Source organism: Ictidomys tridecemlineatus, chromosome 1 (genome assembly GCF_052094955.1).
Source record: "Ictidomys tridecemlineatus isolate mIctTri1 chromosome 1, mIctTri1.hap1, whole genome shotgun sequence".
Lineage (NCBI taxonomy): Eukaryota > Metazoa > Chordata > Mammalia > Rodentia > Sciuridae > Ictidomys > Ictidomys tridecemlineatus.
In genome coordinates this window covers 90,255,436-90,273,410 of record NC_135477.1, presented here as the reverse complement: position 1 = coordinate 90,273,410, position 17,975 = coordinate 90,255,436, and the positions used below count along the sequence as shown (strand labels likewise).

The 17,975-nt window shown below is 41.1% G+C and overlaps 1 protein-coding gene across 1 annotated transcript in view; it reads left to right on the top strand.

The window, feature by feature from the left end:
* Serinc5 (serine incorporator 5) overlaps positions 1-17,975 on the top strand; it is a 106,505-nt gene that overhangs the window by 67,692 nt on the left and 20,838 nt on the right. The window contains exons 3-6 of the mRNA XM_005329011.5: positions 7,597-7,775; positions 8,242-8,324; positions 10,147-10,240; positions 17,617-17,828. Of these exons, the coding sequence (XP_005329068.1) occupies positions 7,597-7,775; positions 8,242-8,324; positions 10,147-10,240; positions 17,617-17,828 (568 nt within the window). The remainder of the gene's footprint in view (positions 1-7,596; positions 7,776-8,241; positions 8,325-10,146; positions 10,241-17,616; positions 17,829-17,975) is intronic.

Here is a 17,975-nt window from a genome sequence, read left to right as displayed (position 1 = left end):
GAGCTCTGAGATGCCCAAAGGCCCCCATGTTTAGATTAGAATGTATCCACCAAACTGGGTGTGGTGGTGCATGCCTGTAATCTCAGCAGCTCGGGAGGTTGAAGCAGGAGGATCTCAAGTTCAAAGCCAGCCTCAACAATTTAATAAGGTATTAAGCAACTTAGTGAGACCCTGTCTCTTATCTAAATAAAATATAAAAAGGGCTGGAGATGTGGCTCAATGGTTATGCACACCTGAGTTCAATCTCTGGTACCCCCCCCCCAAAAAAAAGAATGCACCCACCAGTCTCCAAGGTCTATGCAGTGTGCCCACCTCTGTCCTCTGGAAATTCTTTTTACATAATAGATAATGTCTCTGAATTAAGGAAGTTTACATAGTGATAACTATCAGTTAGGAATGGTGGTAAGCACTTCACAAGGATTAGCTGATTTAATTCTCAGGACAACTCCATGAGATTACTTCATTTTACAGATGGGGAAATTGCGACTGGGGGGAGGTGTAACTTGTCCAGGTTAGCCATGGAGTCAGGGTTGGAAGTCCATGTGGGCTGTTTATTCTTAGCTTGACGGTTTGTGGCTCTGAGGTTGGTTCCTCTGAGGGTTGGGAGGAAACCCCTTGCTCTCAGAGGCCTGCACAGAAACAACACAGGCTCAGTGTCAGCCTGACTTGTGGGCCATGTCCTTGGATGCCCAGACCAGACTTAAGAGGCGACACCCCCATGGTGTGGAATCTGTGTGTGATGTCTGTTTTCTTTTTCCAAAACTGGGATGGAGTTTGGAACAACAAATATTTAATCAGAGCAAATTCCTTTTGCTAAAATCCTGTCTGCTTATTCAACTAGGAGGTTCTTTGCCTAAAAATACTCACTACTTACTGAGTCACCCACAGAGCATAAAGGAGCCTTGGTTAGTATTTGGAGCAGAGGGTTATTTGCCTACTTTTATTCTGATGAAATGTGCGATACCACATACTCACCCTTGGATGAGCCCAGGGGGTTCTGGGCATGTTTGGGGGGGGGCGGGGCTGGTGTAAACACAAGAGGGCCACGTCTGTTGGTGGTTAGAGGGAAAAGGAAAGGAGATCAGTGGTTTTGGGGGTGGGAAGGTGGAGAGGAGGGTAAAGGTGAAAGAGGGGCTGGTGTTGACAGAAAAGTTGGATCATAGTACAAGGCGGGTGTTCTCATTCAGATGTGACTTGTTTGGGGTTAGAGTCCCTGAAACATGGATTTTGTGCCCAGGCCTCTGCTGCTTCAGTATCTGAAGATTTTTTTTTTTTTTTTTAACCATGCCAGATGCTCATCCACTTTATAGCACAGCTTAAAAGTTCAAACTCCTCCAGAGAGCACTCCTATGGCTTCCGTGCTCGGGGGTCTTCCTGTGTCTTTGTGTTCTGTCCTAATTGCTGCTGGGAAGCAGTATCCAGAGCAGGTGTTCTCACTGGGCTGCCCCAGACTCCTGGCGAGGCGTCCACCTTTTCTGGTTGTGCCCCCCTCCATCTCAGATAGCAAAGTGTTCAAAGAGAAGAGCCCTCCCCTCACTCCCTCACCTGACAGTGCTGTGAAATGGGAATCCTACCTACAGAAATTTTATTCTGCCTGCCCCTGGTCGACCTTCTTTATCTGCTACCAGTGGCCTTCAGACTTGCCCTTCTGCTTCACGTCTGCCCCTTCCAAACAGCCCTCCACTTTGCACACAGATGTTCTAGCTTACACGGTGCTTGGCCCTTCCCTACAGAGTGGGGCCAGACTTCCAAGATGGCATGTACCTGGCCTTTCCCAACGAGACCCTGTCTTTTCTCGGTTCCTCTCTTGCCAAGAATAAATGTTTTAGGATGCGTTTGTCCTATGCAATATTCACCTAACAGTGGTCCACTTCACCCTTTGAATAGAGCCCTTGCTGCTTATTCTTCAAGGGACATGTTTTTCTTTCCCTCTTTTCTCTCTCCCCTTCCCTAACCTGGGGGTGGGGAACAAGATGAGTTATCTATGCTCCAGGAAAGAGTTGTCACCAGAAGAACTAGGAAGTGACTTTCTCCCAAATTAACAAGTGAATTTCAACACACCTTCAGGGCATACCTGGGACCCTGTCAGGGAACAACTGAAATGTAGCCTTTGGAGAACTTTAAAAGCCCTCTGTTTTCTCTGATGGACAGAACCACAGCCTCCGAGACCAGAGTCCCCTGTGTTTCTCCTTTACTAGCAAAGCAATAAACCTTCTTTCTTCCTTTTTCTCAAAACCTTGTCTTCATTATTAAATTGGCTGAATTGGCATCAGGGAAAAGGACCAAGCTTTCAGTAGTATTCAGTCTAACTATATACCAAATATTATATGGGGCATACTTAACACAAAAATATTATTCATTTTTATCTGAAATTTAACTAGTTATTCTGCATTTGATCTGGCAACCCTGTATGTTGTGGTGTGTGTGTGTGAGTGTGTGTATGTGTGTGTTTGGTATCATAAAGAAGTAAGTTCAAACTTTCCCTGAGGGTGGTATTGGGTGACACTATAACCCCTGGGGAAGAGGTTAGGCTCCACCTTGTTCCTCCACCTATATTCGGAGTCAAATTGTTAGGAAAATAAGTTTTATTTAAAGCCAGTTTTGAGTGAAGATAGAATCTTTTTGTCTCAAAAATTCCAACTTCAGAGATAAAAAGAAAGCTTTTAAAAGAGAAGAGGTGGCAAAAATGGGACATCAGGCAGGACATAGCAGATTTGGTCAGCTGGCTAGACAGCTTGGGAAAGCAAGGTGGGGGCAGCCTCCATTCTCAGCTGCCTTGGCCTCTGGGCAGGGTCAGCCCCTCAGCCTCCACTCCAGGTTGAGGAAGTTGCTCTCAGTTTTAGAGGGGTCCCCTACTTCAGTCTGTTTTAAGGGTTTGTGCAGGGGGAAGAAACTGGAAATCCACATGCAAAAGAATGAAATTGAACCCCTATATCTCACCTGCATAAAACTCAACTCAAAGAGGATCAAGGACCTAGGCATTAGACTAGAGACCCTGCAATTACGAGAAGAAAAAGTAGACCCCACTCTTCATCACGTTGGCTTGGGAATCGATTTCCTTAACTCCTCAACAAGACTCCTAAAGCGCAAGAAATAAAATCAAGAATCAATAAGTGGGATGGTATCAAACGGAAAAACTTCTTCACAGCAAAGGAAACAATCAAGAGCATGTACAGAGATCCTACAGATTGGGAGAAAATCTTTACCACCAGTACTTCAGATGAGGCACCAATTTCCAGGATATATAAAGAACTCAAAAGACTTAACATCAGAAAAATAAATAACTCAATAAATGGGCAAAGGAACTGAACAAATACTTGACAGAAGAAGAAATATGACTAGTCAAAATATATATGAAACAGTGTTCAACATCTCTAGCAGTTAGAGAAAGGCAAGTTAAAACTACTCTTATATTCTGTCTCACTCTAGTCAGAATGGCAGTTATCAAAAATATAAGTAATAATAAGTAGTGGCAAGGATGTGGGGAGAAAAGTTCTTTTATACATTGTTGGTGGGACTGCAAATTGGTGCAACCGCTATGGAAAGAAGTATGGAGATTCCTTAGAAAACTTGGAATGGAACCACCATTTGACCCAGTTATCCCACCCCTTGGCATATATCCAAAGGACTTAAAAATAGCATACTACAGTGACACAGCCACATCCATGTTTATAGCAGCTCAACTCACAAGAGCCAAGCTATGGAAACAACCCAGGTATCTTTCAATGGATGAATGGATGAAGAAAATGTGGTATATATACACAATGGAATATTACTCTGCCAAAAAGAAGAATGAAATTATGGCATTTGCTGGTAAATGAATGGAACTGGTGAATATCATATTAAGTGAAATAAGCCAATCCCAGAAAACCAAAGGCCAAAGTATTCTCTCTGATTGGTGGATGCTAACCACAAACAAGGGAGATTGGGGAGGGGAATAATAGAAATCCATTGGATTAGACCAAGGGAAGAGAGGGGAGAGGACTAGGAAAGACAGTAGAATTGACTCATCATAATTTCCTAGCCTTGCATTTGTATACATGACCACAAGAAAGGGAACCTAAATAGAATAAGTCATACTTTATATATGCATATTCTGCCAAAATACATTCTACTGTCATGTATAACAACAAACAAACAAAACCCCACAGTAGCCTGTTCAAATAAATACAATAGCATCTCTTTATGGCCTCCATCTTGCTCCGATGTAAAAAAATTAGCAGTTTTAGGAATTTTCTGGGAACAAAACACCAGACATTTCTTGACCGTCTTTCAGGTCTGTTCATGAGAATAGAGCTATACTAACGGGGTCTGAGACACAACGTATTTCTGCCCAAGCCTTTTATTTGAGAGTGTTTGGAAAAACGTTTCAAATTCAGACCTTTTTAGGGGGAGAGAATTCTTATTCCAAAGCCAGTTTAACTTAGCCTGGCTTATTCTTAAAAATCTTTGCTTGTTTATTAGAAACCCTGGTTGTTATTGTTTTAAAGTGCTTTTCTGGAGGAGAAACTAAATTCTCTTTCATGCTTTAATTTTACTTCCAGCTTTTGAGTCATAATTTCCCTTGGTGACATTTTTATTTTTTCTTATGAATAACTGAGCTGCTATAATGTGATCTTTAACTCCTTTTCTGTTCTGAAGAGGGATCACCTTTGACGTTGATTAGAAGCAAGTTCTTTTTCAACTACTGGCTGAATCGTTATTCTATGATATTCATAAAAATGTGCTGCTTGTAGTAGGGAGCTATGCAGCCATGACTGGGAGAGCAGGGAAAAGAGAATAAAGGGTCCCTGAAGTCGCACAGTGGCCCATTTAATAAACACTTGGAAAATAGGGGCTTGCCATGGTAAAAGCTCTCTCAGTCTTAATGACCATGACTTGATGATCTATTGTAACCAAGTCCAGAACTCTCCATTATTACCTAAACTATGTCTCAACCCCCAGTCACCTCCAATCACCCTAGTGGCCAAAACATCAAGACCCTCACACAACATGATGAGGGCTATTCAAGGATAATGAACCAATTAAGGGAGCTGGAAATCGAGGCAAAAACAGGATGACCCAATTTCCTTAAAAACTCCTGCTCCATGGGCGCCACACCATTCTCTCTTGGACATGGCCCATATAGTTCCTGTGCTGTCAGTCAGAGGTCAGGTGGCCTGGGCGGGACTCTGGTGTTACAGAGCTGGGGCCTTCCAAGAAACTGAGGCAGCATGAAGACATCCCCCCCACTTCAAACTCCAGTTCTTGTCTTCAAGTCAGAAAGATTTCACATACATCACTCAGGGTAACAGGCGTGAGTTTATTGAAGGGATAGGAGAAGGGAAAGGGGACACTATCAAGGAAGATCATGGGTCCTCTCCTGTACTCCAATTTTATTGGGGATCTAAGAGAAGTTTCCAGAGAGTCCTGCCCAAGTCTGCCTCTTGACTTTTGATTGTCAAGAGGGTGATATGAGACTTTTAAGTCCTGACTGCCATGACAACTCTAGGTCACTTTGGCTCTTGCTGATAGATTCTAATTGCATTCTTAATCATACATTCCTAGAGATTTTATGGTTAGGAAGAATCATCCTTATTTCCCTGAGTTTCAAGATCTGGTCTGCAAAAAGGGTCACAAATATCTCCCCCTTAGGCGGCCAGGCAGGACTGCAGATAAATTATTTTTTGGCAAAGAAAGCATTTGCACTTGTGTCCGCTAACACTGGGACTCCCAGTCAAACAGAGGGCCGGAGGGGTGCTCCAGCCCTCTTTCTGAAGATCTGCTTTCTCTCTTGAGAGTGTTTCCTTTTCCCCTTCTAATAAACTCATGCCTGTTACTCTGAGCAACATGTCTGAAATCCTTCTGATGTGATCACAGGAACTGGGGTTTGGAGCGGGGAGCCTGGCCTCAGTTTCCCGGCCAACCCCAGCCCTGTAACACTTGTTCTCTTTGTGGAAGATTTTGTAAGTTGTTATACCTTTTAAAAGGATGATTTAGCTTTATGTCTTGAAATTTTAAAATGTAGATACCACTTGACCCACTAATTTCTAGCTCAGTGGTCTAAGCTGCCTAAATAATGGTAGATATGCAATGAGGCATGTCCAGCAATGTGTACTGAACCAGTGTCTGTAATAGCAGACAATAAATATACAAGACAAAATGAAACAAAAACCCCTTCACAATAAAAATAGTCAGTGTGGGAATGATCATCATCTTTATCTAACCTTACTATAAAATATGATGGTTTAAAAAAATGGGGTGGGATTACATATATTAACAGGCAAAGAGCTCCATGACTTACTGTTAATTTGGGGGAAAAATACCACAGAACATCATGTACAATATTTCCTCCCTCCCCTCCTTCCTTCCTTCCTTTCTCCCTCCCTCCCTCCCTCCCTGATTCCCTTCCTTCCTCCCTCCCTTCCTCTCCTTCCTCTCTCCCTCTCCTTCCTTCTCTCCTTCCTATCATTTGCCATGTTGAAGATCCAACCCAGGACCTCACTCATGCTGGGCAAGTGCTCTACCACTGAGTTACATCCCTAGCCCAAATATTTTATTTTAAAAAGCTATTCATATAATATATGTGTATATATTATATGTATTATATATACCATATATGTATATATTATATATGTGTATGTATGTATTATATATACATATATAATACATATGTATATATATTCAATACATATATACACATATATAATATATGTATTATATATTATATATGTATATATTATATACGTGTGTATATATATGTATTATATATGTATTATATATCCTACCATATGTGTAGGATCATATGAATGTATATGTGTGTTGTATATATGCATATACATAATTTTATATATGTGAATTAATAAAATTCTCCTATCCATGAGATTGTTTACTTTCCCGAGAAGAAAGAGGTGTTAGTGAATGTAATCTCTCTCTTTTTGTTCTCTATATTTGTGCATTCAATAAAAATATAATCACATATTACAAATGTAATGAAAATTCTGATGCTAAACTTCAGAAACCTTTGGAGCAAGTAAAAACTAAGTGGTACTTTTTTTCTTTTGAAATATTTTTATTAGTTGTTGGTGGACCTTTATTTTATTTACTTATTTATATGTGGTGTTGAGAATTCAACCCAGTGCCTCACACATGCTAGGCAAGCGCTCTACCACTGAGCCACAACCCCAGCCCCCTAAGTGGTACTTTTGAGAGTGCATCTTTAAAAAAGGATTCAGAGAAAATTAAGAAAAATTCTCCGGAAGATTTTCTTCCTCAATCTTCATCTTGTTACCTACCTGATTCATTTCCACAGTGGATTTTGACTTCAGACTGAATGAACATTCTCTGAGTCCCTATCTAACCCAATCCCCACTCTTGCTACCCCTGGCCTGTGATCGAACCCAGGGCTTCTTCACCACTGAGCTACACCCCTAGCCCTTTTTTATTGTTTGTTTTTGAGGTAGGGTCTTGCTAAGTTGCTCAGGTTGGCCTTGATCTTGCAGTTTTCCTGCCTCAGCCTCCTGAGTAGGTGGTATTACAGGTGTGCACTACTTACTGATCCTAGCTTTTCTAACCCCATTTTAACAGACAACTTTTCTACACTATTTTTCCCCTCAGATTCCTTTTTTTGAAGATATTTGCAAAGGCATTAAAGCTGGTGACACCTGTGAGACTCTGGTGGGGTACTCTGCAGTGTACCGAGTCTGCTTTGGAATGGCGTGTTTCTTCTTTCTCTTCTGCCTGCTGACCTTGAAAATCAACAACAGTAAAAGCTGCAGAGCCCATATTCACAATGGGTAAGTCCTCAGTCTCCCTGGGGTTGCTTTCTCCTTCCTTATATGGTGTTCCAGGGTCCCTTCAACTCCTGACCGTGTTAACTGATCTTCCTATAGTTGATCCTGATTTTGAGGAAAGTACAACTTCTGTTTGTTACCCAGTGGCCTTACAGCCGGAATGCTGTTCCTAACACCTGGTGCCATAATGAAAAAGTCACTGGAGGCAAAGAGTTTATTTCTTGTACTAAGACCTTCTCTGGGTCACTTCCAGTCCTGCAATGAAGTGGTGTTTTGCACAATTGGAGACTGTTCCAAGCGTGTCTAATTATGAGAAAAGGCATTCTTCAGTCACTTAATTACTTCCCCTCGATTTGGAGAGAACATTAGCAATGGCAGAATCATGGGTTGACATGCCACCTTCCAAGAGGTCTTTTGTTCTCCTTTGAATATCATTTAAATACATTTCCTCTCCTTTCCTCCCTCCCAGCTTTTGGTTCTTTAAACTTCTGCTGTTGGGGGCCATGTGCTCAGGAGCTTTCTTCATTCCAGACCAGGAGACCTTTCTCAAAGGTACAAATGGGGAGTTGGAGGGGTGCCTGTTTATTTATTTATTTTTATCCATTTAGTGAAATTGTTCAAAGGCCTCATCCAGGAGGCCTTTGATATTTGAACTACTGATTTTCTTGTGGCCTCAATCAATCGATCAATCCAGCCTTACCTGCCCACACTTTAGATCTCCTGCACCTCTCCTTGCCCCCCACTTACAGGCACTCTTAGGAGGACCTTTGTGTCTCTGTTGGCTGAAGAATTGAAATGATTATTTTAAGGTCATTGGCCTGAAGGGAAAATGAGTCACTTAAAATTTGTTTGAAAACCTGTTTGGCCTGTCAGCTTGACCCCACCAGCCCACAGAGACCTCTTTCCTTGAGTAGTGCACAGGAAACAGAGCCTTTTAGCAATGGAGGTGGGATACAGAAGGCATCTTCTAGTCTGTACTCAGTTTGGAACCCAGGGTGCTTTACCACTGGCTATATCCCTGCCTTTTTATTTTTTATTTTGAGTCAGGGTCACACTGAGATGCTGAGGCTGGCCTCAAACTTGTGATATACCTCTTGCCTCACTCTCCCAAGTGGCTGGGGTTGCAGGTGTGTTTTGGGTGTGCACCTCTGTGCCCAGCGCCTCCAATCTGTTTCTAAGCCTACATCGAATTAAGTTCCTTACTGACAGAACCCCACCAAAAATCTTCTTTTTATTTTTTCTCCTTTTTTCTTTAGTACCAGAGACTGAACCCAGGAGCAGTTTACCACAATATCCTCAGAGCTTTTTTATTTTTTAAATTGATACAGGGTCTTGCTAAAGTTCAGGGCCCAGGCTGACCTTGAATTTGCAAAACTTCTGCCTTGGCTCCCATGTTGCTGAGGCAATACAGGTATTTGCCACCACACCTGGTGAACCCACCTAAATTCATTTAACATGAGGCCTGTAATCATAGCTATAACAGGGCTCCCTTCTCCATAGGAGCTAGAGTGGAAGGGGCTTGGGGACTCTGAATCTCAGTAGTTCAAAACAAATGCTCTGTTCAACTCAAATGGATTCACTTTTCTAAATTAAGATATTAAAAATTTTCACATCATACCAGTTCATAAGGAACAGCCCAAGTCCCTCAGATAGGGCCACCTAAATTTTTAGGATTATACTAGTTTTTCATAAGAATATTGTATCCAAGTCTTGCTTTTATCTGTACACTCTCAGAACTAGTTTTTTATTCTCCAGAGTTACTGTTATGTATATTGAGCATGTTTAGGATAGTATATTTAGAAGGAGAAGAGACCCAGCAGTCCTCAGCTCTGTCGTTTTCACAGACAAGTTGTAGCCCGCATGACATGTTTCTTCACCCAAGGTCATAGCTTCTGTTAGGCAGAGCCAAAAGGAGAGCTCTGTTCTTCTTCCCCGAGTCTGAACCTCATTTCCTCCTTGGACACTGGTGACTCCTTAGCCAGTACGAATTAAGCCCTTGATTTTTCTGGTGATGTGTGTCGTTGCTTTTAAATTGTGGGCCACTGTGGATAGTGCGTATGACTGCATCTGACGGGGTGTCTAGCAGTTGAGTGTGGAGCGTAAGCTTCAATGCTCCAGAGCCAAATGGCCCGTGTTCAAATCCCAGCTGTGCCTTTTACTGGCTCTGAGCCTTTGTTAACTCACACAGCCTCTCAGTTTTTTTTTTTTTAAAAATCTGGAAAGCAAGAGAATTTAATAATAGTACCCCCTTATGTGATTGTGTGGGAATGGAATGTGTCACAGGTACAATGAGTATTCAGTGAAAATTACTTCTTTCTTTTGAACTGAACACATGGAGTGCTTCTCATTGGCTCCTTGCGGTCTTCTTTTGCAGCCTGGCGCTACGTGGGAGCCTTCGGAGGCTTCATCTTTATAGGTATCCAGCTCCTTCTGATTGTGGAGTTTGCACATAAATGGAACAAAAACTGGTATGTGCTCTTATGAAAAGCTTCCAACCCAGCTTGCTCATTGACTCAGAGAAACTGCCTGCTTCTAAGAAAGACTCTGCCATGAGATGAGCAGTCTCTTTACAGCAAAAACAACATGCCAGCATGTTTCCTTCACATCTGTGCTTTGAACCTCTCCAACATGGCCCCTTCCCACTCTTTTTGTATGTGTGTGATTCCAGGGCTTGAACTCAGAGCCTCACAGGTGCGAGGCAAGCACTCTGCCACTAAGCTACATCACTAATACTGTTTCTCCGTCATTTCCACCCTTTCCTCTTACACTTATTTTCTGGACTCTCTTGTCAACCAGTGATGTAAGTTAGCCACACTGATCCCATTGCTGGTACCTAAAAATTAGTTCCAGCTCTGCAGTTTTTGTGGTGGCTCTAAATGTAATTAGACTTCATCTTCATCTTAGGCTTCTATCCTTATAATATTAAAAACAAAACAGACTACTATGGAGCTGAAGATTTATCTTCTGTAAAGTGTATGATATACTATTTTTTTTGGTCTCTCTCATTCTTTCTTTCTTTCTTTTTTTTTTTTTTTTTTTTTGCTCTGGTGGTACTGGGAGTTAAATCCAGGGGTTCAACTATCACAAAGCTATATCCCCAGGCCTTTTTATTTTTTATTTTGAGACAGGGTCTTGCTGAATTGCCTAGGCTGTCCTCCAAATTTTGCCAGCCTTCCTGAGTCACTGGGATTATTGGCATGTGTCAGTTTATTTCTTTCTTTTTAAAACATTTTGTGTTTCGCCAGGCATGGTGGCACATGCCTGTAATCCCAGCGCCAGCTCGGAAGGCTGAGGCAGGAGGATTGCGAGTTCAAAGCCATCCTCAACAAAAGCAAGGAGCTAAGCAACTGAGGGAGAGCCTGACTCTAAATAAAATATAAAATAGAGCTGGGAATGTGGCTCAGTAGTCAAGTGCCTCTGAGTTTAATCCCTGGTACCTCCCCAAAATTTGTGTTTCATCTCAACTTGCCAACAAGGGAAAGATCCCTTCATTAGAAAATCTGTTGTCCTACCTTTGAAAGTCATCTTGCCTTTTAAAAAAGATGACTATTTTCTAAGTGCCTTGAAAAAAGAATTTTTAGCCCAGGCTGAATGGGAAGTGCCCAGCTATTAATAGATATTTTTTGTGGTTGTTGTTGAGCTACATGGAGGAAATGACAACCAGACAATCAACAGGCCAAGTTCTAAAGCCAAATTTATTCTCTTTGTTTTGTTTTTCTCTCTGATTTTGGACCAAGCACTTAACTGCTTTCTTGCTTTCTGTCTTACTTTCTGTCTTAATTTCTTTGCAGGTCCCCAACCCCCATTGCTTTTTTTTTTTTTTTTTTTTGTCCACTAGGGAGTGGACCCAGGGTCACAACCACTAAGCTACATCCCCAGCCCTTTTTGAATTTTTGAAACAAGGTCTCACTAAGTTGCTCAGGCTGGCCTCTAACCAACCATCCTCCTGAATATGTAGGATTTACTGGTGTGTCCCACTGCACCTGGCTTTACTTTGTTTTTGTTTCCAAAATAACCCCTTCTTACACCCAATACACCCAATAAGATTTTTTTTTTTGTAGATTTTTGTGGCCATCATTTTCTTTTATACTGAATTTTGAAAAAAAAAATCAGAAAGTGTCATGAATGAGTTTTTTTTTAACTTGGATAAGGCAAAACAAATACACTGTCCAAATTCTCTCAATTTTTTTGTTTTTTTTGTTTTTTTTTGAGTATACTCTTCGGCTTGGTAGTTGTTCTTTTCTTCTGCTTTTCTATTTTAAAAATCAGATAATGAGATATGCAGGGATACATCAGTAAAAGGATAGTGTTAATAATTTATTATGAGCTGGGGATATAGCTCAGTTGGTAGAGTGCTTGCCTTGCATGCACAAGGCCCTGGGTTCAATCCCCAGCACCACACATACACATAAAAATTAAAACAATAATTTAATATTTGGTAAATATTAGATTAAGCACAGTCAAATAAGATCAGTTTTTAAAATGTTTACAGCATACTGCATAGTCAAAACACACAGCACTACGGATGTTTTAGAATTTTTTTTAAGTCTTAATCTCTACAATTATATGGATTTCCTGGTTGAGTCATACTGTAAAGTTAGTGCATGCTGCCTGTGTTTTTAGTCTTCTTCAAAACCTAGTAATTCATGTTGTGGTCTCTCCTAGATCTTGTTTTGAGGCAATAGAGTTCTTATAAAACAAATCAAATGGGTGAACTGTAGTTTTACATCTCTCTATTTTTCTCTTCTGCACAGAAGAAATACCCATAATATGTTGGAAATGCATTTTAATTAATTAATATCATTCCCCGATAATTCTTTCTTTTTTATTTTTTATTTTTGGTACTGGGGATTGAACTCAGGGTCACTTGACTACTAAGCCACATTCCCAGCCCTGTTTTTTTGTATGTTATTTAGAGACAGATCTCATTGAGTTGCTTAGGGCCTCACTAAGTTGCTGAGGTTGGCTTTGAACTCGTGATCCTCCTGCTTCAGCTTCCCGAGCCGCTGGGATTATAGGTGTGCGCCACCATTGCCTGGTCCCAGTAATTCTTGATGTATGTTCTTTCACTGTGACTTTTTTAAAGACAAAATAAGCATGCCATCCTAAAATTAGGGTACTTCATGGTAAAATATTAGCATCTTAAAGACTGAAGACCTGATTTGCCCATAAAATAGCCTTTCTCAGAGAATACTTCTTATGCCTCTTCACTCTAACTTCAATAATTCCGAAACCATTTTCTGGGATTAATTATTATTATTATTTAAATATTTATTTTTTTAGTTGTAGTTGGACACAATACCGTTATTTGTTTGTCTGTGGTGCTGAGGATTGAACCCAGGGCATCGAGCTTGCTAGGCGAGCACACTACCACTGAGCCACAACGCCAGCCCTGGGACCAATTATTGATGCCAGATTTTAACAGGCACTTTGGAAGAGTTTGGTTGTTTAAAAAACTTTCTAGAAACTACTCAGTAAGAATAGCTTAAGAGCTTTGAAACAAATAATGTTGCTGTTACCCTGACTTTGAGGCCAAAATCCCAACAAAAACCCTTTTTGTCAACATATTTGTAGTTGCTTTGTCTACCTAAGATTAGGAATAAGATAGGAAGCTTACTAATATTGTTCTTTTCTTTTATTTCTATCTAATAAAGTAGTCTTTTTGGTTTTGGGTTTTTTGTTTATTTTCTTTTGCAATCCTGGGGATCAAACCCAGGGGTTTTTATTTGTTTGTTTTGGTTTTGGGTACTAGGATTGAACTCAGGGACACTTTACCAATCAGCTATATCCCAAAAATTTTATTTTTTTATTTTGAGACAGGATCTTGCTAAGGGGCTGTGGCTAACCTTGAATTTGTGATCCTTCCTCCTCAGCCTTCTGAGTTGCTATGATTACTAGAGTGTGCAACCACACCTGCCTTCCTGTGTTTTTTTAAGAGAAACTCTTACAAGGTTAACCTAGAAAATATGCTTTTGATGGAACAACAAAAGTACTTTCCATTTTTTAAAAATTTTTTATTCGAGTATATAGTTTTACGTGGTGGTTGGGTTCATTTTTTTAATACCTTATTTATTTATTTATTTATTTATTTTTATGTGGTACTGAAGATCCAACCCAGTGCCTCTCACATGCTAGTAAGCACTCTACCACTGAGCCACAACCCCAGCCCCAATTGTTGGGTTCATTTTGACAAAATCATATGCACCTGGAATTTGATTTTAATCCCTATTTCCCCCATTTTTCCTTCCCTCCATCCTATTCTTCTTCCTCTACTCAATCGATCTTCCTTTCACTTGTTTATTTATTTATTTTTTATTGGTACTTTCTACAGATACATTAATGTGAAATTACCTGTGGTATATTCATATAACATGATTTTGTTACATTTGTTCTGTATCTTTTCCCCTTTCTGTGTTCTCCTTTTTTTTTTCAGTTGTGGCCGACAGAACCCTTTATTTTATTGTTTATTCTTAAGTGGTGCTGAGGATCGAACCCAGGGCCTCACAGGTTAAGCAAGCGCTCTGCCACTGAGCTACAGCCCCAGCCCTTCTTCTACTCCACTGATCTTTCCTATGTCTTTTTGATACCCCATCACCCCCCTCCCCTGCCTTATTTCCCTTAGCTTCCATATGTGAGAGAAAACACTTGACCCTTGACTTTTTGAGTCTGCCTTATTTCATTCAGCATAATATTCTACATTCCTGTCCACTTACCAGCAAATGCCAAAATTTAATTGTTCTTTATGGATGAGTAAAACTCATAAAGAACAATTAAATTATGGCATTTGTGTGTGTGTACCACATTTTCTTGATCCATTCATCCATTGACAGGTATCTGGGATGATTCCATTTCCATTTCTTGTAAATATATTGAGAAGGAGAAGATCCCCAAAGCAGTAGGATAGAAATGCCATGGGCCTGGTGCAGTGACACACACCTGTAATCCCATCAGCCCTGGAGGTTGAGGCAGGAGAATCGCGAGTTCAAAGCCAGCCTCAGCAAAAGCAAGGTGCTAAGCAACGCAGTGAGACCCTGTCTCTAAATAAAATACAAAATAGGGCAGGAGATGTGGCTCAGATACCTCTGAGGTCAATCCCCAGTATCCCCCCACCCCACAAAAAAAAAAAAAAAAGAAAGAAAGAAAGAGAGAGAAATGCCATGGACCTGGAAGCCAGGAGAACGCAAATTTTAGTGTCCCTCATCCATTTCACTTTAGGTCCATCATTTGGCCTCTGACCTTGATTTAGGCATTGTAAAATAACCTGATGGGTTAACCTAGATGTTTAAAAATGTTTTTCTAGCTCCGATTTTGTACAAATATTCACAAATATTCACATATTTCTAAATGTACTGATCTTAAATTCACTCTCCTGGTTTAGTTTAATTTTAACCCTGCCTTAAGCCGGAACCCTGGTGACATCCCAGCCTGATGCTCGCATGCTGCTAATGTTGCCTGGTTCTTTTCTATTCTCCATCTCAGTGCTTTGCATTTAGCCAGATTATTAACTGTGTGCCAGAAAGCACTGTGGTTGGCATGGAGAGTACAAAGATAAATAGATCACAGTCCTTATTTGGGCTGTCTCCAAAAACAAGAGGACATCAGGAGGACCAAATGAAGTTGGAGTAGCAGGGTGGCAGCCTCTCTGTTAAGATTACCACCAAAAGTGATTTTTTTAAAACAGGTGACAGTCTTGGGAGTGAACACCTCTCATTTTCTATGCATCATTCTTGACAGTGGCAGCATTGCAGGGAATACAACCGGGGCTTGTCCTGTGGAACTTAACATTGTCCTGAGGGGATATAGACAGTCAACACAGAATCAGGCAAATGGGCAATAGGTAGTGAAAAATAAAGCTGCAGAGGGCTTGGGAGAGGAGGGCAGGCTATCCTTTTGTGAGTGAGAGCCTGGGGCAGGACTCAGTTTGGCCTTAAACTTGCTGGGTGCCTTTAAGGAGCAAAGGGGCATCCACTGTGGCTGGGACCCAATGATAAAGGAAGCATGAGGGAGATGAAATCATAGCTGGCTTTGAGCCAGATTGCTATGCCTTTGGGGGCCAGCATAAAGGTTTTAGTGTTTAAGTAAGATGGGACACTCAGGAGTTTTGAAGGTGAGGAATATAATCTAATCTGTTCTTAAGATCAGGGAGGGTCATAGGTACAGGTAAGGAAGCCACTGGGCTATGATCCAGGTGAGAAGGAGGTAGCTTGGAGAAAGGTGGCAGCAGCAGTTGGATTCTGGTATAATCTGAAGATGGAACTAGCGGAGAGGGCTCTGGTGTGGGGGAGGGGCAGGGAAAGTCCAGTGTGACTGTAACTCTTTATTCTGTTTCTGCCCTGTCTTCCTCCCAACAATGGCAGAGTGCAATTCTGTTCTTTGAGACTGGGAAGATTGCACGTGAGCATGTTTGGGGGAAGGAGGCGCACACACAGGGAAGTTGGCCTAGATATGCTGAGTTTGAGATGCCAATCAGAACATTCAGTGGAGACATTGAATAATATGAGTCTGGAGTTCAGGGGGCAGGTTAGGGCTGAAGATTAAACTTTGGGAATATAAATCTGAAACTATAAGAAAATTCTTCATATACAAATTACATCTAGTGGAGAAAAAGTCAGACCCTCCTACCCACACACCAGTCAGCCATGGTCACCTTTTTATGTATAATTCACTCTGTGTCCTTCGATTATTGTTTGGTTCTGTAATTTACCCTCCATTTTTTGAGTCTCCTTTTCTCTCATTTCCTTCATGTGCTTTTTATGTTTGAATAATTCTGTGACATTCCTGGCTTAGTTTCAGGAATACGATGGTCATTATCATTTTGGCCTTTCCTTCCTGTTTTCCCTGTCTCTGGCAACAGTAACTTTTCCATCATTAAAAATTTTAGCTGGGTTGTTTGAACACTTTCCAGTTTCATGAAAACGTTAAGCAAGTTGCTTTCTGAGTGACAGTTCGGGAGAATGTGGTCACAGAAAGGAACTGAGTCATGAGGCAGATGACAGTGATTTAATCCAGTCACCCTGATGTTCTGTCCTCCATTCAGCATTTAGGAACAATCTTCTTTGTTCTGAATAATTTCTGTGAATTTAAACCACCTATTTTCCCTATCCCTTTATTAATACTATACACACACACACATATCTCTTCATATATGTGTGTGTGTGTGTGTGTGTGTGTGTGTCTATATATATCATTAATTCTTCAAAGGAGTTTGTTTATGGTTCATACCAGTAAATTTTTTCTTTGCCTGATTGCATTTACTTTTTAAAAATGCCCATTTCTTCTTTAATATTTTCTGATATTATTTTCCAATCCAGTTGCCAATCCTCCTTTTAGTACAGGGAGAAAGGAGCTGGGGCCAACCAGACTTGCTTCAAGTTGGCTTTACCTTAGCAGAGCTGCTGACAGTTCTTGGAGCAAGCAACTGTGGCAGATCTGGGTTCTACATCTATAGAGAAACTTGAAGAGAATCTCAGGGAAGAGCCACCCTTGCCTCCTACCTTAATACTTCTAGCACCTGTGCTGGGACATTTCACACGTAGAGTGGAGAAGCTAGAATAAACTCTATGGGTATTCATCTTAGTCCATGAGAATACTTGAATCAGAAAATGAAATTCTTTCAGTAGAGAAAATTCCTACTCTGAACCAAGAAGTTCACATATTTACAGGAACTTTCTAGCTGTGATGGAGCATAATCATTGCTAAAAGGTGTTTCTTGACATGGAATGGTGGCCTTGATGGGGCTTGGTGGCATTAGTTAATGCCCGAGGGATGGAAAACGTGCAAGAGTGGAGGTCTTCACTGATTTGTCTTCTCTCTCCTCTGTTTTACCCCCTTCCTGGAGAAACAGGACTGCAGGCACCACCAGTAACAAGCTGTGGTACGCCTCCCTGTCCCTGGTGACTCTCATCATGTACTCTGTTGCCGTCGGGGGCTTGATTGTAATGGCAGTATTTTACACACAGAAAGTGGGCTGCATGGAGAACAAGATTATCCTGGGATTAAACGGAGGCCTATGCCTGCTTATTTCAATGGTAGCCATCTCACCCTGTGTCCAGAATCGTAAGTACACTTTTTTTTTTTTCTTTTCTTGCACGTTTCTAAATGTCTTTGAACAAACTCAGTGGGGTTTTGTGAAACCAGGGCCATTCTTTAACCTACTGTAGATGGGTCAGCAGGAGGAGGGATGGGGTGCCAATCTCCTCTTCA